The sequence below is a fragment of the Podarcis bocagei genome, assembly GCF_964188305.1.
Source record: "Podarcis bocagei genome assembly, chromosome: 3".
Taxonomy (NCBI): domain Eukaryota; kingdom Metazoa; phylum Chordata; class Lepidosauria; order Squamata; family Lacertidae; genus Podarcis; species Podarcis bocagei.
In genome coordinates this window covers 39,790,676-39,809,968 of record NC_138127.1, presented here as the reverse complement: position 1 = coordinate 39,809,968, position 19,293 = coordinate 39,790,676, and the positions used below count along the sequence as shown (strand labels likewise).

The following is a 19,293-nucleotide window of genomic DNA, read 5'->3' as shown; positions in this document are numbered from 1 at the left end:
TTATGCCAAATCAACTTTTCTCCTCTCAGTATATGGAGGTTTATGGCTGGACCATGTGGGAGGCTGGTACACTCACAAGGATGACTTCAATATTCTGTTTCTTACCTATGAAGAAATGAAGAAGGTAAGTTATCAAAATGCTATGCAGTCTGATATTAAACATCCATCAAAACTCACCTTTACAAAATAGAGGAAGGAAGCAATTTGATTATTCAAGTGCCCTCAGCTGCTGCTTCCCCTGCTAGTCTCGCTTCCTTTCCTAAAGACTCTTCAAAGCCTAGCACAGTGTTTCCCAACCACTGTTCCGCGGCACACTAGTGTGCCGCGAGATGTTGCCTGGTGTGCTGCGGGAAAAAATAAAAAATTCGAAAGATTTTTTTTTTTAAAGTCAAATTTTCGATTGGGGCGCCGTCACTAGATGACCCCTGGGGTTCCCTCCCTCCCTCCCGCTCTGCGCCTCCCTCCTCCTCCTCCGGGGAGGCCCTTCCTGGCTCTCGGCCAAGGCTTGGCGGCTGCCACTCACTCACTCGCTCGCCCACCCGTCCCTCCATCCCTGCACCCGGCCTCTCCCCCTCCGTCCCCGGCGTGGGGGCTGCCGGGATCCGTAGTCCCCTCGCCCTTGGGCTCCGCGCCCGCGCGGGGTGCGCGAACTACGTTTCCCAGCGTGGCCTGGCGGGCCGGGCGTTTTGTTTGAAGCGCTCTTCTCCCGGCCATGGAATGAGCGCGTCGGCGGCGGCCGGGCGGGCAGGGGCTCTTCTGCGCAGACCCCGCGCAGCCTGCCTGCGCCCCCGCAGAGATCGGGCGGCAGGATGGAGCCCGGGGATCCCCGCGGAGGCGGAGCACCGGAGGCTGCCCCCCAGGTAGGGCTGCGTCGGGGGTTTTTTATTTTTGCAATGCTGCATCCGCGCCGGAGGGGACGCATCAGACCGCGGGGAGACCCCTTGGCGGGCGTGCAAGGCAATGCATGCGTGCAGGCGTTGCATAGAGTGCAGTGCAATGCAATGGCAACGCAGCGCCCTGCATGCATGCATGCAACTTCCACCGGCGCTCCGGACTTGGCAGGTGAGGGGGGTCCCCAGTGGGCGGCAGAGAGAGCCGGGAGGGCGAAGGGGAGCCGGGGGGGAGCAGCGCTGCTCCCCGAGCCGAGCCCGGGGGGAAACTTCGGCGTCGTTGCGCCGGGTGTTGGAAGCGGAGGCTGGCGGGGGCCCCTCACCTGCAAAACCTGGTCGCCTCTCATATATTTCGTGCATTGCATTCATCGCCCGCTTTCTCCTCCAAGGAGCTCCCGGGGGCGCGCATGGTTCTCCCCGTGTTATCCTCGCAACAACAGCCCTGCGAGGTGGGTCAGGCGAGTGGCCCAAGGGAGCACCCAGGGATTGTCCTGGCCAGGTGGGGTGATTTGAACCCTGCTCTCTGCCCGGTCTTCGTCCTCATTTAGCCCCCACATGTGCATGACTGTGCATGACTGAGGTTTTCCCCCCTCGTCTTGGCTATGGTGTGAGTCTGTGCTGTTAATTAATGGGGTTCTGCCTTCGGAGAAGATGAGCCAGCCCTCAAGGAGGTGATTATGTAATTTGCTAGCAATTCATGTCCCTCCCGGCGTGACGCTGCGCGCTGACGTCAAGGGGCTGTAATGGTGGTGTGCCTCGAGATTTTTTTCATGAAACAAGTGTGCCTTTGCCCCAAAAAGGTTGGGAAACACTGGCCTAGCAGGCCATGGATTCAGGAGCAGCTTTTCGGACCCTAGACAGCAAATAGTGCATATCACCATTTCCCCTGAGGGATTATGGGGCTATAAATAAAGTGTCATGGTCCCAAGCAAGATATGTCATTTCACAGGCCCTCTGATGCTGAGGAGAGATGTCACAGAAACTCCCTTGTGTCTTCCTTCAACAGGGACATTTATTTATTTACTTGTGGACTCAGAGCTGCCCCAGAATATAATGCATTCTGCATGGCACATGGAATTAAAGCAACAATGAAAGTATAATGCAATTGCAATTATTCCAAACTAGGCAAAGAAAGATCCAGGCTGCTTGTTTCCCCTGCTTGTAATCCTGCCTATTCCATGAGTTTTAGTCTCTAAGCTCTCAGGTTTCTCTATTGTGGATGGCCTGACATTAAAACCACGTTCCATTTCAGGATCTGAGAAGCTGTGTATTGAAATTATGCAACTTCCTGGGAAAGAGACTCACGGAAAAGGAGGTGGATGCTGTTGTGGATCAGGCTACATTTAATAAAATGAAAGCAGATCCCAGGGCAAACTATGAGTTCTTGCCACCACATCTCATGGACCACTGCAAAGGACATTTTCTTCGCAAAGGTAAGTTAATGGTAGATCACACTGACTTGGTGCTGCTTGCAGAATCCCTGAAATTTTCACCTGACAATTGCATCTAGGGATGGAATATATCTGGAGTTATGGTTGTTTTTTTGACCACCACAATGCACGTTCTTTCTGTCTGCTTCCTGGGCCAGGCACAGTTGGAGACTGGAAGAACATGATGACAGTCGCACAAAGTGAAAGGTTTGACAGCGTTTTTAAGGAGAGAATGGAAAAGCTGCCCTTCAAGTTCTGCTGGGACATCCATGAGGAATCATGAGTCTGCCTTCAGCTTGGAAGGATGAAATAAAGTGCACTGTATGCATTTAATCCAGCCCTATTTGTAAATTAGTAAAAACAAAAAACAAAAAACCCCTCTCATATGGCTTAACAGCTTCCTAATGTTCGAATATGCACAATAATGTTTTTAAAACACCACAATAAAATTACATATGTACTGTCCGCTTCTTCTCTTTCTACATTCCAACATGTCCTAATTTTTGACCCCATGTGCAAAAGTTAAGGAATCCCAAACTAACTATTGGGATTATTAATTATTAATTCAGAAGTGAACAGAGCGATCTGAACGGGGGCAGAACTAGGCTTTCTTTCAAAGACTAGGTCAGCAGCACCCGACCAGACCTGGGCAAGCATGCACAAACACCCCCTCAACACATTTGTCTGTTTTCTTGGGGGGGGGGAGAGAAAAAACAGCTGCCCTAGTCAGGGAGCCCTGAAGGGACAGAGGACGCCACCTGCTGCCAAGGGGTGCAGAGGCACGTGAGGGAGGGAGAGGTTGGTGTTATAGCCTGACCCAGCTGTCCTGGGCACCCCACAGGCATGGAGGGGGCTCTTCCCTTTGGAACAGGCAAGGTGGGAGATAGTGAAGATGTTGGAAATGGTGGAAAACATTGCTGCCAATCTGTTGGATCTGAAAGGTCATTCTTGGGCTTGAGAAAATTTCGATCTTAGATAAGCTGTGTGCAAATGAAAAAAGTCACTACCTTTCCTGGATAGATTTCTAAATCCACCAACGCTGATTTATTTAGAACATTTTATTAAAATGGGGCTTCTTTTGGAATTTAAAGTTGTTGAGATTGGAATGCAAGTCATGTGTGTACAAAGAGATACATACAATACCTCAAATTTTCCTGACGCAGCACATATAGAAGGTGTTGAGGCATCGGTCCTGCCTCCTGGCATTGCCCCCACACCTCACTTGCATAAAGCAGAGGGCTCAGTTTGCAAGCCTGGTACTTCGTCTTGGTATTGGACCTTAGTAAAACATTCTCCCACATCCTTTTGGATGGCGGCGTCTCAGTTCTGGAAAACCCGCCCCAACAGGGAGCCCCTGGGTATTCACCCAGCACCCTCATTATGAAAACACACATGGATCCACTGTATGTGGGGTGGGGGGAGCAGAACAGAAAGAAATACCTCCGACTCCCCCAGGAATAGATAGACGCTAACACCAAGAGAGAAAGTGATTTGGCCCCAGGCAGGCAAGAAAATGTGCTCTACCAAATCCTCGAAGCTTTTCTTCCCACGCACAGAAAATTTCCCTGTCTCTTGCCTCATTCCTTTGGGATTTCTTTATGATGACAGTGGGGAAGCCTTGGGAGCTCAGCCTCGGAGGGAAGGGCTTCGTCGTCCGTTGCTGTGCCTCGAAAGGACCGGAGTGGAGCCACTGACAAGAAGCCTTGTGGGGCAGAACGAGAGCTGAGAAGGCTTTTGCGAGAGTGCTCAACTAAATAGAGGGAAACAATGGAGGCGGGTTGCGGGATCTGGCAAAAGGTGCCTTGCTGGGCTGGGCCGAACAAGCGCAGTTGCAAGCTGGATTAGAGACCAGCCTTGCCTCAAGAAGGAAGTTCTCCTCAGCAGGGGCCGATTTAGGGCAGCGCGGTGCCGGAGCCCGGCAAGCGCTTACCGGGCTTTGGGAAGGAGCAGGAGGTCTCTAGGGCCCTGCTGGAGCCAAGCACTTCCTTCCTGAACCCCGGGAATGAGGAAGCAGCGAAAGGACTCTGGCCAGGACGCCCAGTCTCTACGCGGAAACGTGGAAGGCTGCGGTGAGTTGGAAGCAGCACCGTTTTAGAAAATAAACTAAAAGGAAGGGGGGAAATGCTTCAATGCTGAGCCACGTTTCTGTTCCTCAAGGAACAGGGGATACCTTGGAGCTCTATGTCGCTCACCTCCGATGTAGGGGAAGCCTGGGATTGTGCTTTGAGCTCTGCAAAAGCACAGTAGGATTTCACCGAATGACAACTCTCTCTCTTTGTGATTTCCTCTTGCAGCGCCGTAGCGGGAACTGTTCTCTGCTTCTCCGCTCTTTATTCTTATGCAGGCAATGCAACCAGCCGAGAAATACGCTGTCAAATACAAAGGATTTTATTTCCAGCCAGATTGTTGTTCACCGGAGCACATAGATTCCCTGGAGGATTTTGAAATCAGGGACAGTGATGTGTTTCTAGCTACTTATCCAAAGTCAGGTAAGATTAGAAACGTGTGTGCCTTTTGCATGTGGTTGTAAAATGGTATTGGTAAACTTCCATTGTTAAAAGACTCTCATACCTGTATCTCTTTATTTCATTAGGTTTTTGCCACAGCTGTTCAGTAACGGGACTGTGTCCAATGCAGTTGTGCCCTCCGCACAAGAACTTCCACTTGCACACCAGAACTTTTCCTGACTTTCCCTTCCCATAGGCGCCCCCTCCTGTGTATCCCCAGATCTGCTTTGAAGGGGATCCAGTCACTGGGAATGGGAGAGGAGAGGAAGCTCCAAGTCTTTGTGCAAATGGGACATATTCAATGGGTAGAACGTAGGGGTTTAGACAGTAATTTGACAGGTCTGCATTATATAGGCACTGAGGAATTGAGTGACAAGAAGGCAAAATACAATGAGCATTTCTCAAAATTCCTGGGAAGAATAATAATGATTGGAATAAGCTGAATCAAAGTACTTTGGAGGACTGACAACTCTTTTTATTCCCTGGACTTTGACTGGTCATTTGCATTTCCATCTATAGGGAGAATCTAGAACAGAGTTTGTGGTGGTTTGCTGAAAAAGAAAGGAACATTTTAGCAAATATTTTTCTGTCCTCCCAAATCCTCAGATTCCATGAAGGCTTCCTATTTCTCATCCACAATGGAAAGAAAGCCTTGGTGAATCTTCACATTCTCTTATTCAACCATCCCCGCCCTTGCTGTGTTTCCTTTGACTCCCTTCTTCCTCATCCTTCCTTGTCTCTAACAGTTTGCAATTTAAATAGTAAGCTCCATGATTGAGAGGCATGTTGTTTTTAATTATTTTGCTCTGTATACTAGTATGTACATTTATGGCACTGAATGAATTAAATAACTTATCCTCATTCATAGGAACAGTATGGACTCAAAATATTTTGAGCTTGATTTTGCACAAAGGTCATCGAGATGGAACTGAACACATAGACTTACTAGATAGAGCTCCATGGCTGGAGGCCAATGTCCGTAATATGGATTACGTCAATCGACCGTCACCTCGACTCTTTACTACCCATCTACCCTACTATTTAGTACCAAAGGGATTGAGGAATGGAAGAGGAAAAGTAGGTCTTGCCGTATTTATTATTTGATCAAATCAAATGTTTGTCTCACTTTGTTTTAAGCCCATATAGAATGCATCCCATTTATCACATGAAACAGAACAATTGTGAAGTATGCTTTTTCAGATCATTAATATTCTTTAAAAAGTGGAAAATCCAGTGTTTACACATCTTACTCATATCTTCATGTAAAATAATTAGCATACCAGGATAGTATGAGCATACCAAACCTTTCCTCCTCCTCTAAGGATCAGCATCTTTCCCCTGAATTTCCTGCCTCGATCTTGTGGTACAGTTTGGTCAGCATAAAAAGGAGCCTTGTCATTTGATTCCTAAAGCTTATGTCACTGGATCAGAATGAAAAAAGACCACAGAAGTTTTGCTGTTCTGGGAGTGTCAGCTTTGTCAATGGGTGAGATGGTGGGAATTCAGAAGATCCTTTATTTGTGGGGAGGAGTGTAAGAAATGTGTCAAAGTAATCTTATGAGCTGGCCAGGAAAGGAAGAGCCAGCATAGGATATGTTGCTGCAATGAGATTTCCAGGAGATTTGAAGGGAGAATGAGACAATGAAGACCAACGTCATATAACTGACAGGAGGGTCTGTCAAAAATGCATCTTGAGGGGGACTTCCCGCTGAGAAAATTGTGTGCTAAGCAATCTTTATTAGCAGCTAGCTAATGATGAAAGATTATCAGATATAGTTCTGATTACCCAAACAACTCACCTTTGAATCAAGTGGAGGCAAGCCTCCCAGCTCTGAAGAAGATATTTCATCATTGTTCCAGTGGGATATAAAAACCTCCAGGGAGGCAAGGAAAAATCCAACAGTGAGAAGCAGGTATCCTGAGCTTGAACACTGCACAAAGGCTCTAATGTTAGAGCATCAAGTACACATTCTCTTCTCTCTTAGTTACTATTACCAGTACTGGAAAGAAGGAAATTGAAATTGGACTCTGTCAATTAAAAACCACACAGAAGAAATAAAGCTGCAGACGGTTAACAATTTTATTATTAGATACAAGCAGAGAATATTATGGGGAAAGCCAGGTTTGGGAGAACAGTTTCATTGCTAGCAATATCTATCTCATCCTTGGAAGAGTCAAGCCGAAAAGAATTTGTTGTTATTCCTGCAGGTTGTTTATGTGGCCAGAAACCCAAAGGATGTTCTGGTTTCCTATTATCATTTTACCAAAGCTGCACGCACACTAGAAAAAGTAGACGACTTTGGGATTTTCATGGAGAGGTTTTTGTCTGGAAAAGGTAAGGATGATTTGCCGCTCTAAAACAAGTCACTTTTGTCCCTTCATTCCCTATCCTCCTTTGAAAACAAATAAAATAAATTCAGTGTGCGGTAAGGAATTATTCCAGAGTGCAACATCTGATGCTTTTGGTTGCTCTGAGGAAGTCCAAACTTATTTTCCATGTGCATCCGTAACAGTTTTTCCAACTAAATAAATTACAGCACACAGGTTTATGCAATGGATGGCTGCTGACCATTGAAGCAGCTACTAATCATTACAGGGTGGATCACCTAACCCTGAATGAAGTGTAGAGATTGGTGTCAAGTTACAAGTCAGAAACCCAGACAGGGTCTCCTAAATGTTGTAGGTATCAACTGCCACACCATATAAGGAAACTGCCGGAGTGGGAAGGAAGGGAGCTGGAGGAAGGCTAGACTGATCTCAGCCCACCCATCAATCTCCCATCACACTAGGATGGGAAGCACTGCAGGGAGCCTTAAAATACAGAACTCCTCTGCAAATTCTTTCTCCGAGAAAGTGTTTGGTGAGGTTGGGTGCTATTCATTCAGCCTGTGTTTGTTTTCTTTCCTTTCCAATCCATCTCATTCCGATTTCAAGCTGCTTTGTTTCATTGAAAGGTTGGGCTGAATTTTATTATGATCTAATGGTTTACACCATTGCTGGTTCATATTTGGTTCCTTTAAAATGTTTTAATTCATTTTATCTGAGTGTTATGCTGCTCTCCAAAAAATAAATAAATATATATCTCCTCTACATTTACGCCAAATCAACTTCTCTCCTATCAGTAATTGCAAGTTTATGGTTGGACCATGTGGAAGGCTGGTACACTCACAGAGATGACTTCAATATTCTGTTTCTTACCTATGAAGAAATGAAAAAGGTAAGGTGTTAAAATGTTACCAAGTCTGATATTAAACAAGCATCAGAACTCACCTTTACAAAATAGAGGAAGGAAGCAATATGAGGATTCAAGTGCCCTGACTGAAGAAGATTCTGCATCTGCCTCATCATCAATTTAACACAGTCTATGGTCTCAATTTGAGTGAGCTTATCATGTTGCATTGAAACCATTGTGAATTTATATAAGCAATTTCAACCCCCCCCCCCAGGAATAAAAATGTTGCCCTTTTATTATTAACTGATTTTGAAGCAGTCGTGGTTGAAGCATATTCCCACATCAACTATCAATCAATCAATCAATCAATCAATCAATCAATTACAGCATGGGAAGGTGTGCCTCTTTGCAATCATCTTCTAGCCAGGCAGCATTTTAAAAGGCACACAATATCTGAATATGCAATAATGCAATGATTTTTACCAACATAGTTAATGGAAACAAACACAATCTCTCTTCAGAAGAGACAAGCACTCCAACTGCCTGCTTGGAAACCATGAAAGGTTTACTGAGTGTTCAATACAAACAATTCAAAACCCCAATTCAGCTGCTGCTTTCCTTGATAGTCTTCCCTCCTTTTCTAAAAGATAAAAAAGCCCAGGAGGCCATGGACTCAGGAGCAGCTTTTTAGGCCCTAAACTCCAAAGAGTGCACTGTAACCATTTACCCTGAGAGATGATGGGGCTGAAAATAAAGTGTTCCAAGCAAGATATGTCATTTTACAGGCTGAGTAGAGATGTCACAGAACCTCCCTCCTGTCTGGAGTTGTGGCATTTTATTTATTTACTTGTGGATTCAATTTAAATAGCTGTCCCGTGGGTGGCTCACAGAACAAAAGCAACAATTATGACTACAATATAATGCAATGGCAATTATTACAAACTGGGCAAATAGTAATGCATGCTGCTTGTTCCCCCTGCTTGTTATCCTGCCTGTTTCATGAGTTTTAGGCTGTTGTGTCTCTCAATTGTGGATGGCTTGACATCGAAACTATTTCCCATTTCAGGATCTAAGAAGCTGTGTCTTGAAATTATGCAACTTCCTGGGAAAGACACTGACTGAAAAGGAGGTGGATGCTGTTGTGGATCAGGCTACATTTAATAAAATGAAAGCAGATCCCAGGGCAAACTATGACTTCTTGCCACCGGAGTTCATGGACTACAGCAAAGGACATTATCTTCGCAAAGGTAAGTCAGTGGCAGATCAAACTGACTTGGTGCTGCTTGCAGAATCCCTGACAGATTCACCTGACAATTGGTCTGACACGTGATGGGCACCAAGGCGATTTCATTTTCCCAGTCTTTCATAAAACTCTTCAGTTTCCATTGTTTCCTAATTTTAGAGTTGTTCTAATATGTACTTTCCCTGCTGTTGTTTCCTTCAAAATATATGTATTTAAAGGTGACATATTTGTTTTTCCAATCTGGAGTGTGGAGACTCAGCCAGATGGGTGGGGTATAAATTATCATTATCATCATCATCATCATATTCCCAACTAGGGATGGAATATATCTGGTGTTATAGAGATCTATTTGACCACCACAATGCACATTCTTTCTGTCTGCTTCCTGGGCCAGGCACTGTTGGAGACTGGAAGAACACGATGACAGTCGCACAAAATGAAAGGTTTGACAGCGTTTTTAAGGAGAGAATGGAAAAGCTGCCCATCAAGTTCTGCTGGGACATCCATGAGGAATGATGAGTCTGCCTTCAGCTTGGAAGGATGAAATAAAGAGCATTGTTTGCATTTAATCCAGGCCTATTTGTAAATTAGTGAGAAAAACTCTCTTGTGGCTTAATAGCCTCCTAATATAATACTGTAATATGTGCAAGATTTTTTAAAAACACAATAAAATTACATTCGTATTGTGCTCTTACTCTGTTTCTACACCCCTGAGCATGTCCTAATTTCTGACTCTTTGTTGCTCCTGTTTTGTTCTATTAAATTTCTTCTTTGCAATAAGGAGAAATAGTTTCTTGTAGGTTGAAAATGTTTTCTTTATGTATTACTTTTGTACTGTATAAATAAATACCGTTGAGTTAAAAAAAAGACCTTTAAATGCCCTATAAAAAGAAATAAATTTAGCAGGTTACTAAAACAAACGGGGGGAATGGTACTATTAATGCTACAAGTAATTCATAGGAGGAAAAAAGAGTATGTTATTGGAAGTTCGAAACTGGCAGAAGTCATTTTTACCTGATCAGAGGAAGTGAATAAAAAAGAAGGGGGTTGCTATTTTTCTTGCTAAAACATCATCACTCCAAATCCCCCCTTGAATAGATTACAGACCTAGATAAGAGATTTATTTTTGGAATGTGCTGTGAAAGAATATTTACTAGGATGCATTTATGCACTCAACAATAAAATAATTATTTTCAGAAAAGAAATGAAATTATTAATGTCAGCACAGATGAGATTCTTCTCAGTGGAGAATTTAATGGGGTATCAAACCCCAAAACAGATAATACAATTTCTAAAGATAACAAAGGTGTTTTACCTAAAACGTTGAAATGGTAATGTTATGGAGAAACTTTCACACAACCAATTATACCTTTCACTCTATTCCACATAATTTTTATTTGGAATTGCATTTTTTCCCCTAGCATCTCCTCCTCTGATTAGATCTTAACATGGAAATTGGAAGTCCAAGTATATATGTGGACCAGGCGCCATTTGTTAACAGATCACAAGGAAGTAAATGTCATTGAATGGTCAATCTTATATCACATGGGAGGGGGGACCTTTACAGCAGGGGTGACTAACCTGTAGCTCTCCAACTGTTGAATTATAGACCCCATCATCCCCGCCTGTGCTTCTGCCCACATTGTCCTGGTGTCGTGGCTGGCTCACCCCCAAATTATTCTGATAAGCTGTGATGCCAGACACACTGCCAGCCATTCCAGGGAATTTGTGTTTAACATTTGGTTGGCCACAGGTTCCCGACCCCTGATTTAGAGCCAAACACTGAATACACTTCCTAAAGCAAATCTGTACATCTCGCCCTTTCTCTCTTTATCATTATTAAAATGAACACCTCCACTGTACTTCCATAATCTTTGGATGCTGTGAAAGGGAGAGTTCTAAAGAGCAACTTCTTTTCAGAACAACTGGTCCTAAGAAGGTTTGGGACTGAAGATAATATGAGAATGCTTCTCGTTCCGTGTTTTGCTTTGTGCACAACGCATTCGTTTCAAACCCAAGGCCTTCGCAATACAGTAAGATTAGCGTTTCAAGTGCATTTTAAACTTCAACACATGGTACAGCTTCTTCTATAACGCAAGAGATTCAAGAACGCGAATGTCAAACACCTGAAGTCAATTTATTATCTGTGATGAAAGATGTCAGAGAAGGTGGCCTGTTGGAATTAAAATACTTTTTTCTTAAGTAAAAGGGGAACCAAAACATATGCGGGCGTCTCTCTGTACAAATGTTCACACAGGTTGATCAGTAAAGTCGGTACAACAATTTCCGTCTAGTCGCTCTCTAGATGGGCAGGGTTATAGTCGGGATCGTCTTCTTCATCCTCCAACTCCAAATCATCCATTTCCTGGAACAAGGATTCATCTACTTCCACACTGTTTCCAGCTTTGGGGAGAGAAGAAAGATAAAACTGTCATTCTAGAGTTATTCTAGAGTTCAAAAGCCCAATACCAGATGGACTGCCTGCTATGCTTGCTAAGAATCTTTAGCAAAATGCTATGAAGAGTCAATGCCATCTACTGCTCTACATAGTTATATTAAACAGATTATCTAAAGCAAGCCAGATGGAGAGGTCTGGTGGGCTGCATTGTGTCTGAGGGTTGTGAACTAAAAGGCAGTTTAGATCTCCACTGCGTGCCATCAGTTGCTGTTGAACAACATGCATTTTGGGTTTGTTATATGGAATATCCCAATTCTTCCTCTGCCTTTTAAACATTTTTAAACCCAACACAGCCTAAGCAGTGTTTGAGTGCAACAAATTATGGGGAAGGGGCCCTCAAAACAATAATCTTGAAGTTTTCCCAGTTGCCTATATTATAGGGACTTTATGTCTCCTCTGGTCAAAAATCAGCTTTGGGAAAGGGTTTTACACTGAGGGAAGGATTAAGCCTCTGCTCTCCTCACTCTCGCTTGTTTCATTCTGAGCTTCCACAAGCTGCTTTGGATTTAAAACAAAAGAAATATAGGGAAGAATAATTGGATTCTATGTAACCTGCAGTTTGTGTCTATGATTAATTAAACCGGAGCATTCAAGTGCTTTCCATTCCAAAAAGGCAAAATGGAACAACAGTGACATCTTCTGGACAGTAAAGTGGCTTTTATTTTCCACATGTTCTTTGTTACCTTGGTCCCTTTATATTGAGGCTACAATCTCATGCAGTAAACCCCATGACCATCTCCTTCCATATGAACCTTCCCGGACCCCTTCTGAGGCCCTTCTTCGTGTGCCTCCTCCTTGAGAGGTCCGGAGGGTGGCAACACGAAAGCAGGCCTTCTCTGCAGTGGCTCCCCATCTGTGGAACGCTCTCCCCAGGGAAGTTCGCCTGGCACCTTCATTATACACCTTCAGGCACCAGGCAAAAACTTTCCTTTTGAATGTTTCCTTATGTTTAACATTCCTTTTTTTAACCAGGCCTTTGGTTGATTTGACTGACATCCTATGCCTTTTGAAAATGTGGCTTTTGCACGGGGGGCGTGGGGGGGGGGACGGGGCGGATTATTGGGTTGTTGCTATTTTTATAATATATTTTGTTTTTGTTTTGTGAACCGCCCAGAGACCTCTGGGTGTAAGGCGGTATATAAACACAATAAAAAATAATAATAGTAATTTGCCTACATTATTAAGGCTGCATTATATCTCTGCTTCTCTGGGGAATAAGGTGCATTCTTTTTACTTTTAATCATTACCTTTCTGTTTTGTCTTTACGCCAAGCAGCCAAGGTGATGAACCTGAGCCTCTCAAACTAGGCACTACCCAGGGTGAGACATGCTAAGCTTCTGCCTGTCTTTGACATACCCCCTCCCCTCACAGGTGAAGAGCTTCGCCACCCTCCAGCTTCCATCAGCGCATTGGCCACATTTGGGGGGTGAATGAGGATGACGAGCCAGGCAGCCATCCCTTTTTGCAGGGACACATCCTGCGCTTCACACCAGGTGCTTATAGCACAGAACTGGCAAGCAAAACATTAAAACTTTTAACCCCTTCCAAAAGTGCTAGAGGCAGCATTTAGGCTGCTACCAGGGGCAGATTTTGTTCTCGGTATGAATAATTACAATTTGTAGCAATGGAAATAGGAATCGCCAGTTACCTTCTTCCAAGAACTGAATATCAGATGTGTCAAGATTATGATCTGTTTCGAACAGCTGTTTCCCTGTAAGAAATAAGAACATAATAAATTAAGAACAGCCCTGCAGGATCAGGCCCATCTAGCCCAGCATCCTCTTTCCCACAGTGGCCACCTAGATGGCTTTCGGAAGTCCATTTTGGGGCCCACCACCCGCCCTGGCCTACAAATCCCATCAGCACCAGCCAGCACAGCTGTTAGGGAAGGGCTGACCTAAGGCAACTGATACCTCTTACCTGTTAGTTTATTTTTGCCAGACTGTTCTTCCTCTTTCACCTTCTTTCTTTTAAATTCTAGCATCTCTAAATCAAATTTTGCTTTCCAGCTTAGAAAATTTTCAATGGTGACCGGGGTGCCATGGAAACATTGCTACGCAGAAAGGCCAAAACAAACAAACAATATTAATATACAATTCAGAAAACAAAACAATCAAGAACACACAAGTCTGCTCTAGCTGTCTGGTACTCTTGGACTGAGGGACAAATGAGAAACACTCTGTCCCTATTCATCCTCTAAAGGACTAAAGGCTGCAGTACACATGGGGGGTTGGTTGGGGTAGTGTGCTTGAGAGCTAACTTATTATTTTATTAATTTATAAATCACACTTCACATTGAACTTCAAGGCAATTTTTCAAACATACCCTAAAACCAACTAGAAACAGTTTAAAACCCTGCCCTCCTTGACTGTTTTAAAAACAATCCCCCCCCCAAAAAAAACCACCTAGGGAAGAAACCTTTTCACCCAGCAGGAAAGCTTATCGGAACAAAAAATGTCTTCAGTTGTTTCCTGAAACTGTCATATATCTGCAGAGATTTTGTAGCAGAAAACTGGGGCAGCTACAATGAAATCCCAGCTCCGAGTTATTGTGGAGTGGGTTTCTGACATCATTTTAAGGACTTGAAGGAGAAACGCTTCTGCAAAATGCAGTGACCTGCTGGCTCAGCCTCTCAAGCAGGGCTTTTTTTCAGCTGGTGCTCACCGGAACTCAGTTCTGGCACCTCTCAGGTGGGCAGCATTGCCATTCTAAGAGAACAAGGGAGGCGCTTATGGTGAGTTCTAGAAAAATAGCACTGCTCTCCAGTAACCTGGTCTTGAGCTGTGATAAGCCTATACATATTGGTACCAAAACCTTGAATTTGGTCCCATAGCTTTGGGAATCATTCAGTTGAAAAGATGGGTTACAGATCTTTAATAGCAACAGCAAGAACAACACTTAGAAGAGGTTGCTGGACTAGGCAAAGTGAGTTTAACAGCCCTCCTTATTTACCACAAAGTGTATCAAAGTAAAGCTACACTTAGCCAGGCCGGGGAGTCCACTAAGATTTCTTGTATTCAGCAGATAAGAAAAACAATTTCAACTAAACTTTTACCTTTTCTGCTTCCTCTGCCTCTTTCTCCTTCTGTTTAGTTTCCTCTTCCTTCCTTGTTTTTATCTGATCTACTATTTCATTTAATTTCTCTTGCACAGCCGATACTAGTGTGAAGATCATTACCATGCCCAGGTTCTCGTCTGCCTGAAATACAGAAAAGTGTTTAGCAGGAAATGAAGTCACCTCATGGCCCAGCAAATACAAAACCTGTGGGAGGAATGTTGCCAAGCAGGCAGAAAATGGGGGGGGGGGAATATAGATATACTGAATGCAAAATCCACATGGAGCAACAGCTTCAAGATAAATCACTCCTATTTATTATTTGTATTTAGCAAGACTCATATTGTCTCAGACCTGCAATTCCCAACTAGTACAAAAACAGCACAAAGGCCATCTTTGCACTTTCCAATGTGTTGTGGGATAGAATATCCTATAACAGGTTACTGTTACGTTGGCCAATCTAGTTCTGATGCCACAATTAAAAAAGCAGACAAAAATAACATCAAAACCTGCAGATATGCCTTTGTAAAATTCATAAATCATTTCATAAAAGGGAAAAATAGATGGTCTATTATAATGAGCAATAACTAATAAAATGCTACCCTGAAAGGTTTCCAAAGCCACCTGCAGACCCTGGAATTCATGTGATCATACACAATATAACTTAATGCAGGCTAAAGCGCAATCCTACTTTGATTAAGTCCCACTGAACTCAATGGGACTTGCTTCCTGCTAAGTTCATATAAAGATTGCAGCCTTAAATTATCCTTAACACTCTGCCATATTGCCAATGGTGGTGCACAACAGATTCCTTACCACCACTTCAATGCAAACTTGCTTTTTTAAGGCATTGTGGTACAAAGCCAGGAGTTTAGTAATAATAATACAATTCAGAATAGTGATAAACTAAAGTGTGTTATTACTGGTACTGTGCAAGATATTTTCAAGTGCTCTGTCAGCTAATGGAGAGGGACCAACATTAGCTGAATTGTTTGTTTTTGAAGTAGATTTATATTTATCCATTAAGTATTTTATCGACTTTACCTATCTGCAGAACCCATTATCCTTGAGCTTGAAAAAACAACCACACCCTTTATTCCCCTCTTTGTAAAGCATTTGTATTGCTAAGCATGGGGTAATAGTTGAACTTGCTGCACCTTGATGTTATTAAACATTATTAAAGAGGATGCTGTTTACCTGTTCCCGTAATAATTTCAGTATGTCTGTGATGTCACTGTCCTCAAGATTCTCTTGAGAGAGTAGTTCATAGAGAGGGATTTCATCAGGATAGCGCTCTGCATATGTGAATTTGAGGGTTGCCTGGACAGCTACAGTGCAACAGAAAACATTCGAAATCGTTGCTTCATGCTGCCAACAGAACCTACTGACATTCATTATATTAGAAGCAATTTACACAACCTAGTTATGACGAAGGCCCAACACACAAACACACCAGTGTGAAACCTGCAGCCAAAGTGATGGTTGCTGTTTTAAATGCAATAAGGAGGTGTCTGATTCTCGTGCTAAGCCCTCTAATAGGAGTGCAGCTCAGTTTTCCCTACTGCATTACAGTGGTACCTTGGTTTGCAACAGTTTTGGATTACAACCACGTCAAACCCGGAAGTGCGTGTCCCTTTTTTTTTTTGGGATTACAACCCATTTTCTTTTGGAGGCCCCATTGGCAAATGCGCGCCTTGGGTTACAACCTGTTTTGGTTTACAACCGGACCTCCGGAACAGATTATGGTTGTAAACCAAGGTACCACTGTACACTCATCCTTTCCCATGGTGAAAATATAAAAATGCTTCAATGACAACATTCAGCTGCAACAAAAGAAGCTACTACTACGCTTGGCCTAACAATCTAAATTTTTGTTTGTTTTACTACATTTAAATCCTTCACCTTATTCTGTCATGGAACCCAATGCAACAGAGATGCGGTTTCCAGGCTGTCTCCAAACTAGACCCTGACCAGACCTAGACTTGGTCTGTTTCAGCTAAGTGGTCGCCCCTTAAGGCCATACATGGCTTGGGATGAGTTTACTAGCAGTACTGCCTTACCCCATATGTGCCCACCTGACTGTGTCAATCTGCAGACCTGGCACTGTTACACTGTTATCAACAGACCACCTCCTATCAATTTAGAAACAATCAAGTCTTTTAAGCATTTTATGCCAAATGTCTTTTCTTCGTGGGAGATCTCTTTCCATATGAAAGTTCAACAGTAGTCAACTTACTTTCGTCATTTTCTCCTGCTTCAGATGTCACAGTGATAGTGAAACTTATTGGCTTTTCTGATAACACTGTTGAAGAAAGAAGTCATAAATGAAGACAATAAAGGTTTTCTCCCTCCGCCACCCAGAGGCTGGTTGGTTTTGTCTTAATCAGCCATAACACAATAGCCTCTGCTCTTTTCTTTAAATTGTTTTATATAGGAAATTGGATTGAAATTCAAAGACCAATTAGATATCAGCTCACCGAGATCCCAGAATCAGCTAGACAGGAATAACCTCTATTAACTCAAGAGCCTTTCCCCTTTGAGGAAGGGACATAGCTTAGGGTCCCTTCCAACTCTACAATTCTGATTCAATGAACCCGTATTGCCCCCCTGGTGAGCAACCTGGTCACTGAATTCCGCACCAGTTGAAGTTTCCAAACCATCTTCAGATGCAGCCCCACATATAACACGTTGCCTCTTATCTGCAATAACAGGGATAATACTACTCATCTACAGCACAGGCTTGTCGCACAAAACTTCCTGGTTTATTTAGTGCTACACAGCCAGTTTCATTGAATGTATATGAAGGATGTGTCCCATACAAAGCTGTAGCAGTTTTCATTTGTATCAGTGTAAAGTCAAAACAGTGCTTGCTAACCTTTTTGGCAAGTGTGACACATAAAAATGTAGGGCAAAATCCAAGCTAAGTCATACCCTGAGTACACCCATTAAAATAAATGGGGTTAAGCAATTTATGTTCGTTCATTTCAGTGGGTCCACTCCAAGTATATCTAAGCTTTCTCATCCTTTACTTATAGTAGCACAGCATGAAACAAGCAGGTATGCAAGCCCGATTTTATGCCATGGCCCTTATGCTAGTTCAGAAGTACTACAAACACCTTTTGAAAGTTGCACATCTGTGATCCAAAGTGATCTGGTATTACAGACATACAGTGGTACCTCTGGTTACGTACTTAATTCGTTCTGGAGGTCTGTTCTTAACCTGAAACTGTTCTTAACCTGAAGCACCACTTTAGCTAATGGGGCCTCCTGCTGCTGCTGTGCCGCCGCACGATTTCTGTTCTCATCCTGAAGCAAAGTTGTTAACCCAAGGTACTATTTCTGGGTTAGTGGAGTCTGTAACCTTAAGTGTCTGTAACCCAAGGTACCACTGTAATAACTATCTGCCACAGAGGCTTCTTACAGCACAAAAGACCAAAAACCAAGCCTAAAACCCAAGGGATGTTTTGATCCAATCCCAGAATCATGTGAAGCAAAGTTTGGAAAATGAGAGTGCACATTTGGATCTCTGGAATAAAATCAAGATCTGCCCCCAACCATTTCATAATACGGCTCCAACTGCACTCCAGGACAGAATGTGGTTCCACACCATATTGTTATGTCTTTTCTTGTTTTAACATGGTCTGTAATTTATTTGCTAAACCATCTTCGGAGCTCTTTTATTAAGATCAAAAGGCAGTGGTACAGTGGTATTAAGAGGTTTAATGACTGAATGAGGGCCAGGTTTTCAGGAGACTACTTGCGTGATTTGCTCTGCCTTGCTCTTCATGGGCCACCAGCATGGCAGAGGGGGCACCTCATGAGAAGCTGTGAAGACCCTAAGAAAATCCCTGCCTGGATCAGGCCAGGGGCCCATCTGGCTTATGGGGAGCTTGAGAGCCGAGGACACAGGAGCGAGAGCACCGTCGCCTCCACTATCCGGAGGGAGCTGTCCCTGCTGCAAAGCGGGGAGTGCAAATCCCCACCACCCAGGATCCCGAGGCAAAAGTTTGGCAACTTCTCCAGTTAGGATCGGGGGGGGGGAGGGGACGGGGACCTTGGAGGGAGGTTTCCCACTTCGAAAGCTGGAAGTTCGGAGCAGGCTGGCAGTGCGGGCGATCGCCGCGCCGGGAGGCAGAAGTGCGGAAAGATCAGCTGCAGCGCATGCCGGAAACTTGGCGCCGCCGCCCTGCCCGCGCCCACCTGGCTCCGCACGCGGAGGTTCCTGCAGGCTCCGCCGCTCACCTGTAAAGGAGTCCGGGTAAATGGACTCGAGCGCCTCGAGCTCGTTGCGCTGCTCCTCCGCGTAGTCCGTCATGGCCCCCCGCGGCCGGCCATGGAACCCTCCGGCCCGCAAGCGCCTCCGCCGGCAGAGCAGCGGCAGAAAGGAAGTCGGCGGGCGCAGGAGACAGCCAAGGGAGGCACAGCTCAGGCCGCCGGGACGCACGCGCAACGCGGCGCCGCCCACTCGGCCTCTCTACTCATCGGCCTGGCAAGGAAATCCGTGACTCTGGCCGACGATTGGTCGCGCCTGCCGCCGA

The 19,293-nt window shown here is 44.3% G+C and overlaps 2 protein-coding genes across 9 annotated transcripts in view; one reads left to right on the top strand and one right to left on the bottom strand.

Moving 5' to 3' along the window:
• LOC308583608 (amine sulfotransferase-like) overlaps nucleotides 1–9,936 on the top strand; it is a 31,212-nt gene extending 21,276 nt beyond the window's left edge. The window contains exons 1-7 of one of the 8 annotated variants that reach the window (XM_081187769.1): nucleotides 3,029–4,025; nucleotides 4,665–4,809; nucleotides 5,696–5,904; nucleotides 7,036–7,162; nucleotides 7,950–8,044; nucleotides 9,066–9,246; nucleotides 9,637–9,936. In XM_081187769.1, coding sequence (XP_081043895.1) covers nucleotides 3,834–4,025; nucleotides 4,665–4,809; nucleotides 5,696–5,904; nucleotides 7,036–7,162; nucleotides 7,950–8,044; nucleotides 9,066–9,246; nucleotides 9,637–9,758 — 1,071 coding nt within the window. In that variant the 5' untranslated portion in view covers nucleotides 3,029–3,833 and the 3' untranslated portion in view covers nucleotides 9,759–9,936. The other 7 variants (XM_081187774.1, XM_081187776.1, XM_081187773.1 and 4 more) reach the window with 7 other exon arrangements.
• A 1,424-nt stretch (nucleotides 9,937–11,360) lies between these two features.
• RWDD1 (RWD domain containing 1) lies at nucleotides 11,361–19,206 on the bottom strand. Its single transcript, XM_081187803.1, has 7 exons — nucleotides 18,998–19,206; nucleotides 16,992–17,057; nucleotides 15,953–16,083; nucleotides 14,756–14,899; nucleotides 13,621–13,753; nucleotides 13,349–13,411; nucleotides 11,361–11,645 (listed from the first exon to the last, which is right to left on the bottom strand). The coding sequence occupies exons 1-7, from the start codon at nucleotides 19,068–19,070 to the stop codon at nucleotides 11,533–11,535; spliced, it is 723 nt and encodes a 240-aa protein (XP_081043929.1). The 5' UTR covers nucleotides 19,071–19,206; the 3' UTR covers nucleotides 11,361–11,532.
• Between the last annotated feature and the right edge of the window lie 87 nt (nucleotides 19,207–19,293).